This window comes from Corythoichthys intestinalis, chromosome 6 (genome assembly GCF_030265065.1).
Source record: "Corythoichthys intestinalis isolate RoL2023-P3 chromosome 6, ASM3026506v1, whole genome shotgun sequence".
In the NCBI taxonomy this organism is placed as follows: Eukaryota; Metazoa; Chordata; class Actinopteri; order Syngnathiformes; family Syngnathidae; genus Corythoichthys; species Corythoichthys intestinalis.
The window spans coordinates 55,588,231-55,602,328 of record NC_080400.1 but is presented as its reverse complement, the minus strand read 5'-3'; the positions used below and the strand labels follow the sequence as shown (position 1 = coordinate 55,602,328).

The 14,098-nt window shown below is 38.7% G+C and overlaps 1 protein-coding gene across 1 annotated transcript in view; it reads left to right on the top strand.

The window, feature by feature from the left end:
• LOC130918057 (rho guanine nucleotide exchange factor 17-like) overlaps positions 1-14,098 on the top strand; it is a 177,817-nt gene that overhangs the window by 138,832 nt on the left and 24,887 nt on the right. Inside the window, exons 7-16 of the mRNA XM_057839929.1 lie at positions 656-706; positions 902-1,011; positions 6,708-6,793; positions 6,905-7,023; positions 7,107-7,314; positions 7,412-7,485; positions 7,585-7,668; positions 7,771-7,874; positions 7,987-8,096; positions 12,394-12,513. Of these exons, the coding sequence (XP_057695912.1) occupies positions 656-706; positions 902-1,011; positions 6,708-6,793; positions 6,905-7,023; positions 7,107-7,314; positions 7,412-7,485; positions 7,585-7,668; positions 7,771-7,874; positions 7,987-8,096; positions 12,394-12,513 (1,066 nt within the window). The remainder of the gene's footprint in view (positions 1-655; positions 707-901; positions 1,012-6,707; positions 6,794-6,904; positions 7,024-7,106; positions 7,315-7,411; positions 7,486-7,584; positions 7,669-7,770; positions 7,875-7,986; positions 8,097-12,393; positions 12,514-14,098) is intronic.

Here is a 14,098-nt window from a genome sequence, read left to right as displayed (position 1 = left end):
TCATTATATTTTTGTTAAGTCAAAGTAGTGCATGAACAAAAATCTGCTTTTACTTTGGAAAACAACAATTCACATTTTTGCCCATTTTCGGACATCTTACTGTCTAAACTAGCTTCTTAATTAGGCTGCAACAAATAATCGATTAAATCGATTAATAAATCAGTTGTTAATTAATACAGTTATAAACTATAGTTACATCAGGAAGTTGAAATAAAATACTATATTATTATTCATGTTTTCTTCATTGTTACTTACAACATGCCTAAAACAACTTCAAGGTAAATTGTGAAGGTTTTTGAAAAAAGTGACATTTATCCGATTAATCAGTTAATCGTTAAATTAATCATCCGTTGAATTAATAATGAAAATAATCGTTAGTTGCAGCGCTAATATCTACATCGATATAAGTACAAAATAATTGTCATCCATAACTGACGAGATGTTTGTAAATTCAGTATTTTTTAGTCTTCTCCCTATTATGGATTCATATTTTGTAAGATAAAAACTTTTTTTTTTTTTTTTTTTTTTTGGGTGATAAATAACGATTTGTTGTTAAAAGCTGTTCCATCATCGTGCACCTTGTAATTTGTTGTGATCACAAAGAAATGGGGGAAGACGGCACATTTGATTAATACTTTTCTTTTTTTTTTCCTAGATCTTGAATCCACAAAGGAAGTTCATCCGACAGGAGATGGTTATGGAAGCGGTAGGAATTGTGTTGTTTTATTATGTTGTCCGTATTATCATTCTGAGATTTTTATGGGGGGTAAAATCTACCTGATCAGTAACACATTATAGTAACCGAATCAGCAAAATCTATCATGTTACATTGCAAAACTCAACATTTTTGTGCAGCTTTTGACTGACAAAGACTAACAAACTAAGTTTGTTATTCCTGCAGAAGACAGTTGGTGGGAAGAAGGACCGATCTCTCTTTCTCTTCAGTGATCTGATCATCTGCACTACACTGAAGAGGAAGTCTGGATCGTTGAGACGCAGCTCCATGAGCCTGTATGAGTTCGAACACACATGCATGCGAGCACACAGCTGTATTTTTTATGGTAGAGCAGTCCCCAGCCTGTTTTTTTCACCACGGACCGGTGTGATATGGGCCTTTTGTTTTTTTATACAGACCGGCGATGTGTGGCAGAAAAAGACAGTAAATATAAAAAATAACACAACGGGGCTAAAAATGAGTGTTACGTGCAGGGAAAATGTAACTCACCAGACGCTGACTCAACCTTTTTTAACAACAGCCTTTCGTAAAACTTGACGCAAATATCCTTGTTCGCAGGTATAATAAGTTATTCTCCAATCGTGAAAGGTTTCTTGGCTTTAGCATTACGGTTCTCCACGAGGTGCGATGCTCTCAGTGCATTCGCTTTTGTTGATGTGGTGGCTTTAGATATTAATTTCGAGGGGTGATGTGACTAGCAGCCCCCATTTACTGCAAAATGGACCCGAAGGGGTGCTATTTGTTTGTGTTAAACTGCTGTCCAAAAGTACTGGCCCCTGCAATTCTGTCAGACAATGCTCAATGTCTTCTAGAAAATGATTGCAATTACAAATGCTTTGGTTGTAATATCTTCATTTATTTTGCCTGCAATGAAAAAACACAAAAAGAGAATGACCAAAAAAAACATCATTATCATTTTACACAAAACTTAAAAATGGGCTGGACAAAAGTATTGGCACCCTCAGCCTAATACTTGGTAGCACAACCTTTAGACAAAATAACTGCGAACAACCGCTTCCGGTTTCCATCAATGAGTTTCTTACAATGCTCTGCTGGAATTTTAGACCATTCTTCTTTGGCCACCTGCTCCACACTGTCATTTTCAGGTGTTCTATGGGATTCAGCTCTGGACTCATTGCTGGCTTCTTTAGAAGTCTCCAGTTCTTTCTCTCAAACCATTTTGTAGTGCTTTTTAAAGTGTGTTTTCATTGTCCTGCTGGAAGACCCATGACCTCTGAGGGAGACCCAGCTTTCTCAAACTGGGCCCTACATTATGCTGCAAAATTTGTTGGTAGTCTTCATACTTCTTAATGCCATGCACACGGTCAAGCCAAAGGCATCAAAGCAACCCCAAAACATCAGGGAACCTCCGCCATGTTTGACTTTGGGGACCGTGTTCTTTTCTTTGAAGGCCTCGTTTTTCTTCCCTGTAAACTCTATGTTGATGCCTTTTCCCAAAAAGCTCTACTTTTGTCTCATCCAACCAGAGAACATTCTTCTAAAACGTTTTTGGCTTTCTCAGGTAAGTTTTGGCAAACTCCACCCTGGCTTTTTTAGGTCTTTGGGTCAGAAGTAGGGTCTTCCTGGGTATCCTACCATAGAGTCCCTTTTCATTCAGACGCCGACGGATAGTATGGGTCGACACTGTTGTACCCTCAGACTGCAGGACAGCTTGAACTTGTTTGGATGTTAGTTGAGGTTCTTTATCCACCATCCTCTCAATCATTCGTTGAAATCTCTCGTCAATTTTTCTTTTCCGTCTACATCTAGGGAGGTTAGACACGGTGCCATGGGTTTTACATATATTGATGACACTCCGCACGGTAGGCACAGGAGCATCCAGGTCTTTGGATATGGACTTGTAGCCCTGACATTGCCCATGCTTCCTCACAATTTTGCTTCTCAAGTCCTCAGACAGTTATTTGGTCTTGTTTATTTTCTCCATGCTCAATGTGGTACACACAAGGACACAGGACAGAGGTTGAGTCAACTTTAATCCATTTTAACTGGCTGCAAGTGTGATTTACTTACTGCCACCACCTGTTATGTGCAACCGGTAAATAACACGTGCTGTTAATTACACAAATTAGAGAAGCATCACATGATTTTTTCAAAGAGTGCCAATACTTTTGTCTGGCCCATTTTTGGAGTTTTGTGTAAAATGATAATGATTTAATTTTTTTTCATCGTCTTTTGTGTTTTTTCATTGCAAGCAAAATAAATGAAGTTATTACTACCAAAGCATTTGTAATTGAAATCATTTTCTGGGATAAATTGAGCATTATCTGACAGAATTGCAGGGGTGCCAATAATTTTGGCTAGCAGTGTACGTTTGCGCTAGTTGTTGGGACAGAGTTATTGACAGAGTTGGTATGCTTTGTCAGCCGCGACAGAGGTGCCGCGATCAGTCATCACTCGAAATTATTATCTTGATATCTATAAAACAATAGCAGAACAAATGACTTTTTTTTTTTTTTGGCACAAACGAGCACAAACCTAGCACAAAAGAATGACATAATTAGATGGGGCTTTGCAAGGCAAAGGCCCATATCGTAAAATTTCTTTTTTTTTAAATGGCGTTTTTTCGGCACGTTGCACATCCCAAACCTTTAGACCAGACATGTCCAAAGTCCGGCCCGGGGGCCAAATGTGGCCCGTGGTCAAATTTCATCCGGCCCCCAGCCCCTGTCATAAAATCAATAACGTCTGGCCCACACACAGACTTAATAAATTGCCCAGCAGTACTGCTACCAGCATATGAAGTAGCTTACACTGCTCCTCATTTATCTACTAAACGGCAGCAGCACTCTAAGCAACATTACCCCGCGTGATCCTTTACTCCCAATTTTCTAAAATGGTGACAATCAACCAAAAAAAAAGAAAGTTGACTGCGACCGCCAACGCTTCAAGGATAAATGGAAATTGGATTATTTCTTCACTAAAATACGCAACAACTGTGTCTGCCTCATTTGCAAAGAGACAGTCGCTGTTTTTGAAGAGTTCAGTGTGAGGCGATATTACCAAACAAGACACGCTGACATGTATGACAAGATTACAGGAAAGATACGAAGCCAGAAATTAAAGCAACTTGAAGTTTAATTTTACAGCAGCAGTATTTCGCAAGAGCCCGAGAGTCGAAAGAGAACGCCACAAAGGCTCGTTGTGAGATTGTTGAAATTATTAATCAAAAAAAATTAAAAAAGCAAATGTGACACAAAGAATGGCTCGCTAAAATTTGCTTAAATATATTGTTCTACGTAAAGGATGTCAGCCAAGGTCGGCCCCCCACATTTTTACCACTCCAAATATGGCCCCCTTTGCAAAAAATTTGGACACCCCTGCTTTAGACCAACTGTCACCATGCCGATATCAAAATGACCGGAATTTTCATGCGACAGTTTTTTGAACGACCCCCAAAATTTTCCGTTTGCCCCTAAACACAGGTTTTTCGCAAAAAATAAAATAAAAATTCAAAACGCTACTGGTTCTCCAGTTTTCGACCAAATCACATAATTTACACATTTTAAAAAATTTCAGGATGGTATGGGGCATAAAAGTGGTATACAGAATTTGCCAAAAACTTATCCCCAGAATTCGCCAAAAACGGCCCCATTCATTTATAATGGGATACCATTTACAGCCATGTATGTTCAAATTTCCCATTCATTTTCAATGAAAGGAAAACAGGTCATTGTGATTTTTTTTTACCATTTACCATGACATTGACATTACCATTGACATTCAACTGGCACCCATGTAAGTCCATACCATTGACAGCCATGAAACCGGACGTGTCTCCGAAAGGTACCTAAATCAATAGGAAGTGACTGATATCAACAGGACATATCCCCCAAAAGTCCCCAGATTAACAGGAAGTGACCTGATAGATCTGTATCTACCACAACAAAGCCCCATCGTAATTTCTCCAGAAATTGCAGTTTGTAGTTTTTCAATAAATTTGAGTTTGATGGGGTGCCAACTTTACAGAGGTGGCAGATTGGTGTATCAAGAGGCACAGGTCAGAATGCAGTCGTTAATGAATTATTAACAGTCGTTGAAATTATTAATATAATTATTATTATCATTATTTCTGTGCGGCCCAGTAGCATATGCGCCACGAACCAGTAACGGTCCCAGGGTGGTTGGGGACCACTGTGGTAGAGCATCATTTTCCTCCGAACAATTGCATACACATTAATAGGAAAAGTCAAGAGCTACTGTGATAAATTTGACTTGATTTTGATTTGGTTAGTATAAATTACCTTCATGCGAGGATGTTTTTTTTAAAGAATCTAAATATGCAAATCACACATTTCTTTGAACCACGATAAAGGAGAAAGTCATGTTTTAATAAAATGCCAATGCGTTTGAGCGCAGCTATTGTCACGCCACGTGCGTACAGCACAAAAACGGTGACACTCAGAACAGGTAAAAAGTTGCTTGGTATACCAGACTGTCCGGCGGGTCAAATTCCCGGGGCGGAGCAAGCCACAGCAAACAGACAGTGGACCAATCAGCGACGGGCAGACGTGACGTTGTTAAAGCGACAAGTAATTAGCGTGAGCGGAGAATGGAGAAGTTTATTTAACATGGCTAGCTAGCGCGAGCCGTGTTGACTGTTGTCAATGACTTGTTTCGATGTGTTTTTGGTAATTTAAAACTGGTTTTACCGCGGATTGGAACATATTCTCGGCTCTCCCGTTCGCCATCTGTGTTGTTGTAGAGGCGACTTTTGGCGCGCAAGAGTGACGTTACTCGTTAAGAACACGTCACGCAAATAAACGAATCTGATTGGACGGTTGATTTTGTACCTTGCCCGAGAGGCCGTTAATGGGCTGGGTCCCAGACTATTTCTCATAATGTTTGAAAAATACAGATAGAATAGTCTGGCTGTGCCAGGCAAGGTAAAAAGTAGCTAAGAAATTAGGCACACACTTGTTATAGTTTCTGTGCCTTTGCAAATTTTTTTCAATCTTTGCTATCACTGTTTTAGACCCGGACAAAGCCTGCTTCACTTGTTGCCAATGCATAACCAGTAGGCGGGACAATCAGATATTCTCATGTTTAATTGGCCAAAAATAGTACTAACATTTTAAAATGTAAGACGATAGCTCGTTTGCCTTTTTTTTCTGGCAAATATTTGCTTTTATTTATATCTCTCTACTATCAAATGTCATAAAAACGAAGAAACAACAAGAACAACAACAACAAATCTACATTTATAAACAAGGTTTTACCCACAGGTATACAATTAATTAAAACCTTCTTTTTAAACATGTAAGCATTATTATTCATTTAGAAATTAATTCAAATGATGAAAATATCTCTCACTGTCTAATCTGCAATAGAGTATAGGCGTACTTTGTATGTATAAATATATAAATACAGTCTTTGTATAAATATGTATGTGGGGGTTGCTTGTGTGTGTGTATATCTATTTTTTTTTCCCAATAAATGTTGAAATTGTTTGCACCGTATCACACATGCAGACAAGAACAAATTTAGTGCCCTCTAGTGTTGAGTTGTGTTATTAACCTTTAGAGGTTTTATTTGGCTGTACAGTATTGCAGTTCCCAAAACAGTATATTTAGACAATATATAAAGCATATTACTGTATAATATAGACTATGCCTTAATTGATTTCATCCACTTGAATAATTAATAATTTTCCTTTGGAAAAGCAAAAGAGTTGATGCCATAGGTGGCTGTAATTAACTTGTCCTGGGACAGCTTGTGGTGATTCCGTAACAAAATCTTCTTAGCATGGCTACGAAACCGAACAAAAAGAACGGGTCCTGTTTACAGTATTGCAAGCTTACACCACTTCATTCATAAGTAGAGCATTTTAATGATTTATAATATGCAGAGTGATACTCTTTATTATTATTATAATTGGTTTTATTATTTTAGATGTATTTTTGTCTGCAACTGCAGCACGTGACATTTCTTGTGTCACCATTTTGCCTCTCAGATACTCTGCAACTAGTGTGATCGATACTTCGAGCAAGTACAAATTTCTGTGGAAGCTTCCTCTCGAGGATGTGGAGGTGGTGAAAAGTAAGACCTGCATTCTTGTCTTCATTGTATATCACAGGTTTATTGCTATCAAAACAAAAAAACACCTGAACTGATTTTAATTGGATTGATCGTTTTCCTCTGCTTCATAAGGTTCCATTCAGACAACAAACAAGGAAAATGTCCAGAAAACAATCAGTCGACTCGATGAGGATTTGAGCACGCTGGGTCAAATCGGCAAACTGTCAGAGGCCCTCAGCTTACCACACCAGGTAGTGTGCATACATTCACACACTTGCAACTGTTTTTTATTCTTAACTTCTAATGGTGATGTGTTTCCCTATCTCCCACCTAGTCTCTGGATGAGGTGATCAAGGATCTGATGGCCTCTGTGCACAGGGAGCTGTCGGACAAGCAGTCTTTAGCCTTTAGTATGACCTCTCTGCCCACCAAGCTGGAGTTCACCACCGTGTCAGCAGAGAGCAGCTTTGTCTTTGAGTTTACGTCGCCTGACGCTCGCTCTAACTTCGAGCAGGCCTTTGAAGAAGCGAAAAAGAAACTGGGTCAGTGGAGGAGGACTGTCTCTTTCTCACATGAAGGATGTAGCGCGGCATCTGGCTAAATATTTGTGCTTCATTTCGGTTTGTCTTGATTGTTTAGCTATGATTAAGGACCAGTGGGACCCAGAGTTCCTGAAAGCTATTCCTATTATGAAGACGCGGAGTGGAATGCAGGTGAGTAGGGCTCAAATCATTTCCTGCTTATATAATGATCATTATCGCGTCTTCACAAACAGACTTTGTTCATGTACTGTATTGTTGGTTTGGTTCTAGTTTTCATGTGCTTCTCCAAGTCACACCTGTCCTGACAGTGGATGTGAAGTGTGGGTGTGTAACAGTGATGGATACGTTGGCCAGGTATGAAGCACAAGCTGACTTCTAGGAACTTGGTTTTACATTACCGCATTTGTTTAGGGTTAGGGTTTGATCTTGACAGTGTTTGTGATGTTTCTTCATTAGGTTTGCTTGTTGAACATCAAAGATGAGCCCACAGTAGAGGCCTGTATTGCCGTCTGCTCAGCTAGGATCATCTGTATTGCAGCTGTACCTGGACTGAAGGGGAGGTCAGTAAACAATTATGCGCACGCACACACGCTTTTTATTGTAGTCACTCGGGTATCTTGAATTTGGATCTGATCTAAATTTGAAACTGTGACTTCGTCTCTCTTTTCAAAGGGAGCGTGGACCTGAAGCAGCCCCAACGCCCGCAACACCTGATCATACTCAACAGCAGTTACATATTTCCATCTCACGTTCCTCTTTGGAACTGTCCGAGCAACCAACAGGTAATTTATAAAGTAGTGATGGTGAGATGAAGCCTCATGAGGCATTGAACATTTGAGCCAATTGGTTCTAAAAAGGGTTAATTTCGCGGCACTTCGTGTGTGCACGGAACCACCTACTGGCCAAGTGTATAATCACAGTCAGTTGTCTCTCAGTCACATGCGTGATTCGTTGATTTTTGTGTGTGTCTGTTGGGAAAAAAATTATTTTGCAAAATTTGTCTGACCAAATCTTTTATGTACATAGCTTATCACATATGTATATAGTTTTTTTCTTCAAAATAAAAAAAAAAAAAAATTCCAGTTTTGTTTTTGGCAGCCATTTTAATTTCTGTCTTAGTCTTTTGGATTAAAATACGTATTAGTCTTAGTCATATTTTAGTCAATTCAAAATGTGTTCGTCTTCATCTAGTTTTAGTCAACGAAAACCTAAAAAATTCTAAAATTTCAGTCCATGAATAGTTCAATAAAAGGTTTCCAACAATTTCGGATGAACATGATAATACACACTCAGCAAGAACACAGCACATTATTTGCAATTAATTAAAGTCACCTGGATGCCACCAACTGTATGTTAATTTTTTTCCAAGAGTTTAAGAAGAAACCGAGTCACCGCGCTAAATGCTAACGCGAACGCTAATGCTAACGCAAAAGCCACAAGTTAGTTTAGTGTGTGATGATCAGTGTTGTTAATAACGGCGTTAGAGAATAACGGTGTTACTAACGACGTTATTTTTTCCCCGTAGTGAGTAATCTAATTAATTACTTTTCTCATCTTGGCAACACCGTTACCCTTACTGAGGATGTAAAAGCATGCGTTACTATGCGTTACTACATTGATTGAATGACGCGACAAAAGACGGAGAGACACAGACTCACGGAGAAGACAGAGCAGAGCCGTGGAGAGGCCGTTGCAAACGCAATGCTAGGTGGCTCCAATAATACGTGACTGTATCCAATAGCCTACTAAATACGCCCACATGGTGCTACGGTAGATATCACATGTAGATAGAATTAGATGTGAATTGATAGACTCGCGGACGTTAGTAAACAGCTGCCATCTTAGAGCAGTAGACTTCACAGGAAGGCTGTGTTATAGACAGGGGTGCACATAAGTGGTCCGCATGCGCGCATGCGTACTGGACGTAGACAAACGCGCTGGCCCTCAACGGCTTCCATACGCTTTTGCGTACCGATGGCTGACCACTGTATTTGCGGCGGACACGAGAAAATAACTTCTCAAAATGTCGAAGAGGCAGGCCACAATGAGTAATTACTTCCGTGTTCCCCCACCCCGTCAAAAGACAGACAGACGACAGAGATGTCACTGGAGCTACCGAAAAAAAGGACTTGCTGAAAAGTGGCGACTCGCACGGAAATGCGGTACAAAATGTGCCGTGAAAATCCCAATGTCGCCGATAAGAGCAGCGCATTTTATGTAGGGTCAAAGAATTTCAGCCATCCAAACTTTGAAAAGCACGAAAAAAACAGAACATGTGGCAATTAAGCAAACTATCGATGTCAAACAGGACCCCACTCGCCCTATGGACAAGTCAGGGAATAAAGGTAATGAACAGCGACATGCACTGACAAACGTGTTTTTGCTCGCATTTTACAAAGCTAAACATGCACGTTCAATGAGGTCTTATGAGGAGGACATCCCACTTTTAAAAAGGCTTCGAGTTAATGTGGGAGCCGCATGATGCCCTTTATTTTGAATTGGTGCTTTTATGTTTATTTCTTTACATTTCACTTCAAAGTAATGCCAATTTTGTTGTGCCAGTTGATGTTAGTCAAGCATTAATTGTTAATAAAATTAATTAAAGTTAATTGGCTCTAAGTAAAGCTTGTCATAAATTTATCGCATCAGGTGGGTCGGCTCTCAAGCTCAATGAGGACCAAGTCACATCTCCATGTCCTCCCCTGAGAACCTGGGCAAAAAAATTACAGTGGGGAGAACAAGTATTTGATACACTGCCAATGGGTTTTCCCATTGACTGTGTATCAAATACTTGTTCTCCCCACTGTATGTGCACCCCTGGTTATAGAGAACCTTTCACAGCGAACCTAAGTAACTTTTTATCTAAAATACTCCTAAATCGGCAAAATCTTGATTTGAATCTATCTTTAAATAATGAAATAGTTTTAAAACTTTCACATGTCGAAAGTAGACAGAAGGGAACTCATGCAATAACGGGAGCAATTTTAACAGCTTTAACGGTTGATTCAAAACAATAAATGATTTTCAAACATAGCAGAGGTTACTATCAGCTGTCAGCATTGTTACAGGAGTGCTGTCAGCATTGCTGCAGAGATTGAAGAGGTGGGGGGGTCAGCCTGTTAGTGCTCAGACCATATGGCGTACTCTACATTAAATTGGTGTGCATGGGTGTCACCCCAGGAGGAAGCCTCTTCTGAAGACGGTACACAAGAAAGCCCGCAAAGAGTTTGAGAACACATGTTAGCAAAGCACATGGATTACTGGAACCATGTCCTATGGTCTGATGAGACGGGTGGGCTTTCTGCAGCAATGCTGCAATGCAGCAATACTGCTCCTGCCAGGGGTTTAGATATTATTGGCTATATTTTGAGTAATTTTGAGGGGAAATTAAATTAACTCTGTTATATAAGCTGCACACAGACTACTTTTCATTGTGTCAAAGTTCCATTTTGTCACTGTTGTCCCATGAAAAGATATACTTAAATATCTGCAGAAATGCGAGGGGTGTACTCACTTATGTGATACACTGTATTTATTAGTCTTAGTCATATTTTAGTCATTTGAAAATGTTTTCGTCTTTTTTAGTTTCAGTCGACGAAATCTCATATAAATTTTGTCTCGATTTAGTCGGCAGTTACTCAAAATGTTTTCGACTATAATATTCAATATCAAAGTTTTAGTCCAACAATAAATTAAGGTTTCTAAAAATTTCGAATTAACACAGACAGATGAGCACATATGGTTTGTAGCGGCACGGTGGCACGGTTAGCACATCCGCCTCACATTTCTGAGATCAAGGGTTCAGTCCTAATATTTGAAAGAGCTAAAAAGTAAGAAAATAATCCAGAAATACAATGGCATTGCCAAAAGAAACAAAAATGTATATGTTTTATACTCCACAACACTCCCTGAAAAAGTGGAAGAGGAAGCAGTGTTACATGTTTGGAAATTTTGTTTTTGCGGTATGGATTCAAGACTCACTATCGGCAGATTCTCAAAATCAGACTCAGACTCGGGTGCAAAAATATGCGATCAGGATATCCCTAAAAATAATTGATAATATTAAAGATATGGTTTTTTAAACTACCAAAAATAGATTTCTCCTGTTTGTCTTAAATGTTTGTGTTAAACACAGAAATATTGGGGTGATATTTTATTTGAAATACAGAAAATTCTAATAAAGCAGTTTTATTTCAACTCGGTTTGCCTTCTGCTGGGTCTCTTAAATGACCGTGTTAATGATAAACATTAGAAAAGACGATATAATGTTCTCACTGTTTGTGCCCGGAAAAATTTCCTCATTCACTGCATCATGGAAAAGCCCCCCTCACCATCTGGATGGCATAAAATATTGGAAAATATACCACTGGACTTTCTTTTGCACTCCAAAACATTTCTTGACGACACGCATAACAATGTTTCTGCTTTCTGACTAGGGCATTTATATAAAAATATAATTTTCTGCCTTGTGTAGTTTTCATTGTTTTGCACTCTATTCTTCATCATGTACCTGTCTGCTATCCCAAGCTTGCTGTTTTTGTATTGTAATGTTGTTTTGGGTGGTCTTGTTTTTGCATGTTTGCTTTTGGAGAAAAAACAAAAACAAAATAACTACCAAACATATATATACAACAATATACCTTTAAAATGATTTATTTAATCACTCAGTGATTGAACGTATGCAAGTTACATGCATGCGTTTTTCCAAACGTGCTCTGGTGTTGCGTGTAGAAAATGGTCAATAAATATAGATGATTTGCATTTATCCTTCAAAACAGCATTTGCAGGGTGCAAATTCATTGAACTCAACTCTTGTGAAAGATTTTTTTCTTGGTTAAAGGCAGAATTGCGCAACTGAATTTGAAAGACTAGTGTGTTATGTTTGTGTGATGGAAATTGTGAAACATGTTAATGATTGGTCAAAAAATGCGGAAAAGTCACCGTGAAAATATGTAATTTTGAAGAATTTTGTACGTACGTCGTTCACAGGGATTAGTTGAATTCAAGTAATTTTTACTTTCTGAATTATTGAATGATGATCATAGTAATTGTATAGCCGGATCTGTTCCTCTCTTTTAGGACCTGGTGCTGAGCTAGTTCCATTTGACAGTGACGACACAGACGATGAAGATTCACCGAGCCCTTCATCCACTCTACAGAGTCAAGCCAGCCACTCCACCATATCTTCCAGCTATGGCAGTAAGTTAAACCACACAACTGTGACGCAATACCAGAGGTGGGTAGTATAACGGTACATTTACGCTGTTACATTTACTTGAGTAACTTTTTGAGAAAAATGTTCTTCTTAGAATAGTTTTACCATGCAATACTTTTTACTTTTACTTGAATAAATCTGTGAAGAAGAAACACTACTCTTCCGCCGCTATTTTGGGCTAAACTAGAGTCGTTACATTTTTCCTTTTTTTTTTCTACATATTGACATTATTTTTGCCAGAGATGCCGACAGTGGCTCTCAGTTTCACCAATGAGATGTCGCAACAGTAACCACATGACTCCATTATACCAATCAGAGGTAACAATTCCCAGAGCAAAATGCACATGGGCTATTTTTTATCTATGTCCTCATTCTTCTTTTTTCAGTTTATTGCTATTTGTTTTAATTTATTTATAGTTTGGCAAGAGAATGGCACGAGTGTGCTAAAAAGTAATAAGAGCAAAGGGGGGCTACTTTAAAGATACTAAAATAATATACAGTACACATTTTTAGTTATTTTGCCTTTTTTTGGTAAGTACATAATTCCACACGTGTTCATTCATAGTTATATTACCTTCAGTGAGAATTCTCAATGTAAGTAGTCATGAAAATAAAGAAAACGCACAAATGAGAAGGTGTGTCCAAACTTTTGGCCTGTACTGTAGTTGCATAATAATTCTGCATACTAATAGTTGCCTCCAAAACTTTAATTTTACTATCTAATATACAGTGGTACCTCTACATACGAATTTAATTTGTTCCGGGATCGGGTTTGTCAGTCAAAATGGTCGCATGTCGAGCAGGATTTTCCCATTAAAAAAACATTGTAATTTGATTCATTCGTTCCACATCCCAAAAACCTACGCTAAATTCTTAATAAATACTGCTGGTACAATTACAAATAGCAACTACACATAACAAAACAAATAAATTGTAAGCACAAATCGGAATAATAATAATTATTATCATTATGTAACCAATAGGGTTGTAATGTTGTGGTTGTGTTTTGCATGCTGTTCCTAAACGCACCGTGTGACTGACGACAGAGTGAGAGAGGTGCAGAAAAGGTTTTACTTTCTCTTTTCGTGTTGTTGTTGGCAAGTTCTTAAATAAATGATTAAAAACCTGACGAAGCTGGTGACTTTCTTGCGGATGTTAAAACAATAATAATTGTCACTTTGACTTATAAAGACTGGCGAACAGAGGTCGGACGAGGACCGTTGAGATAGTAGACATATTTTGGCCGTATGGCCGTGCCAGGTCACTGACGTGCACATATTTTTCATATTGTTTCCATCTTAATTTAAAAGCAAAGGCTCGCCTTTTTCCTTTTTTCACCACCTGCGCTAACCTTCCTTAGACCCATGTTGATTTCTCTCACAAGAAAATCTGTCGTGCATCCGTCTTGCGGGAAAACAATGAAATTGCGACGCTGCCATAAATCTTCGTATTTCCAGTATATGGTCATATGTTGAGACAAATGACGAATCAAATTTTACGTCCGATGTCAAAAGGATCGAATGTCGATGCGATCATATGTCGAGGTACCACTGTATTGATGTTCGAGGG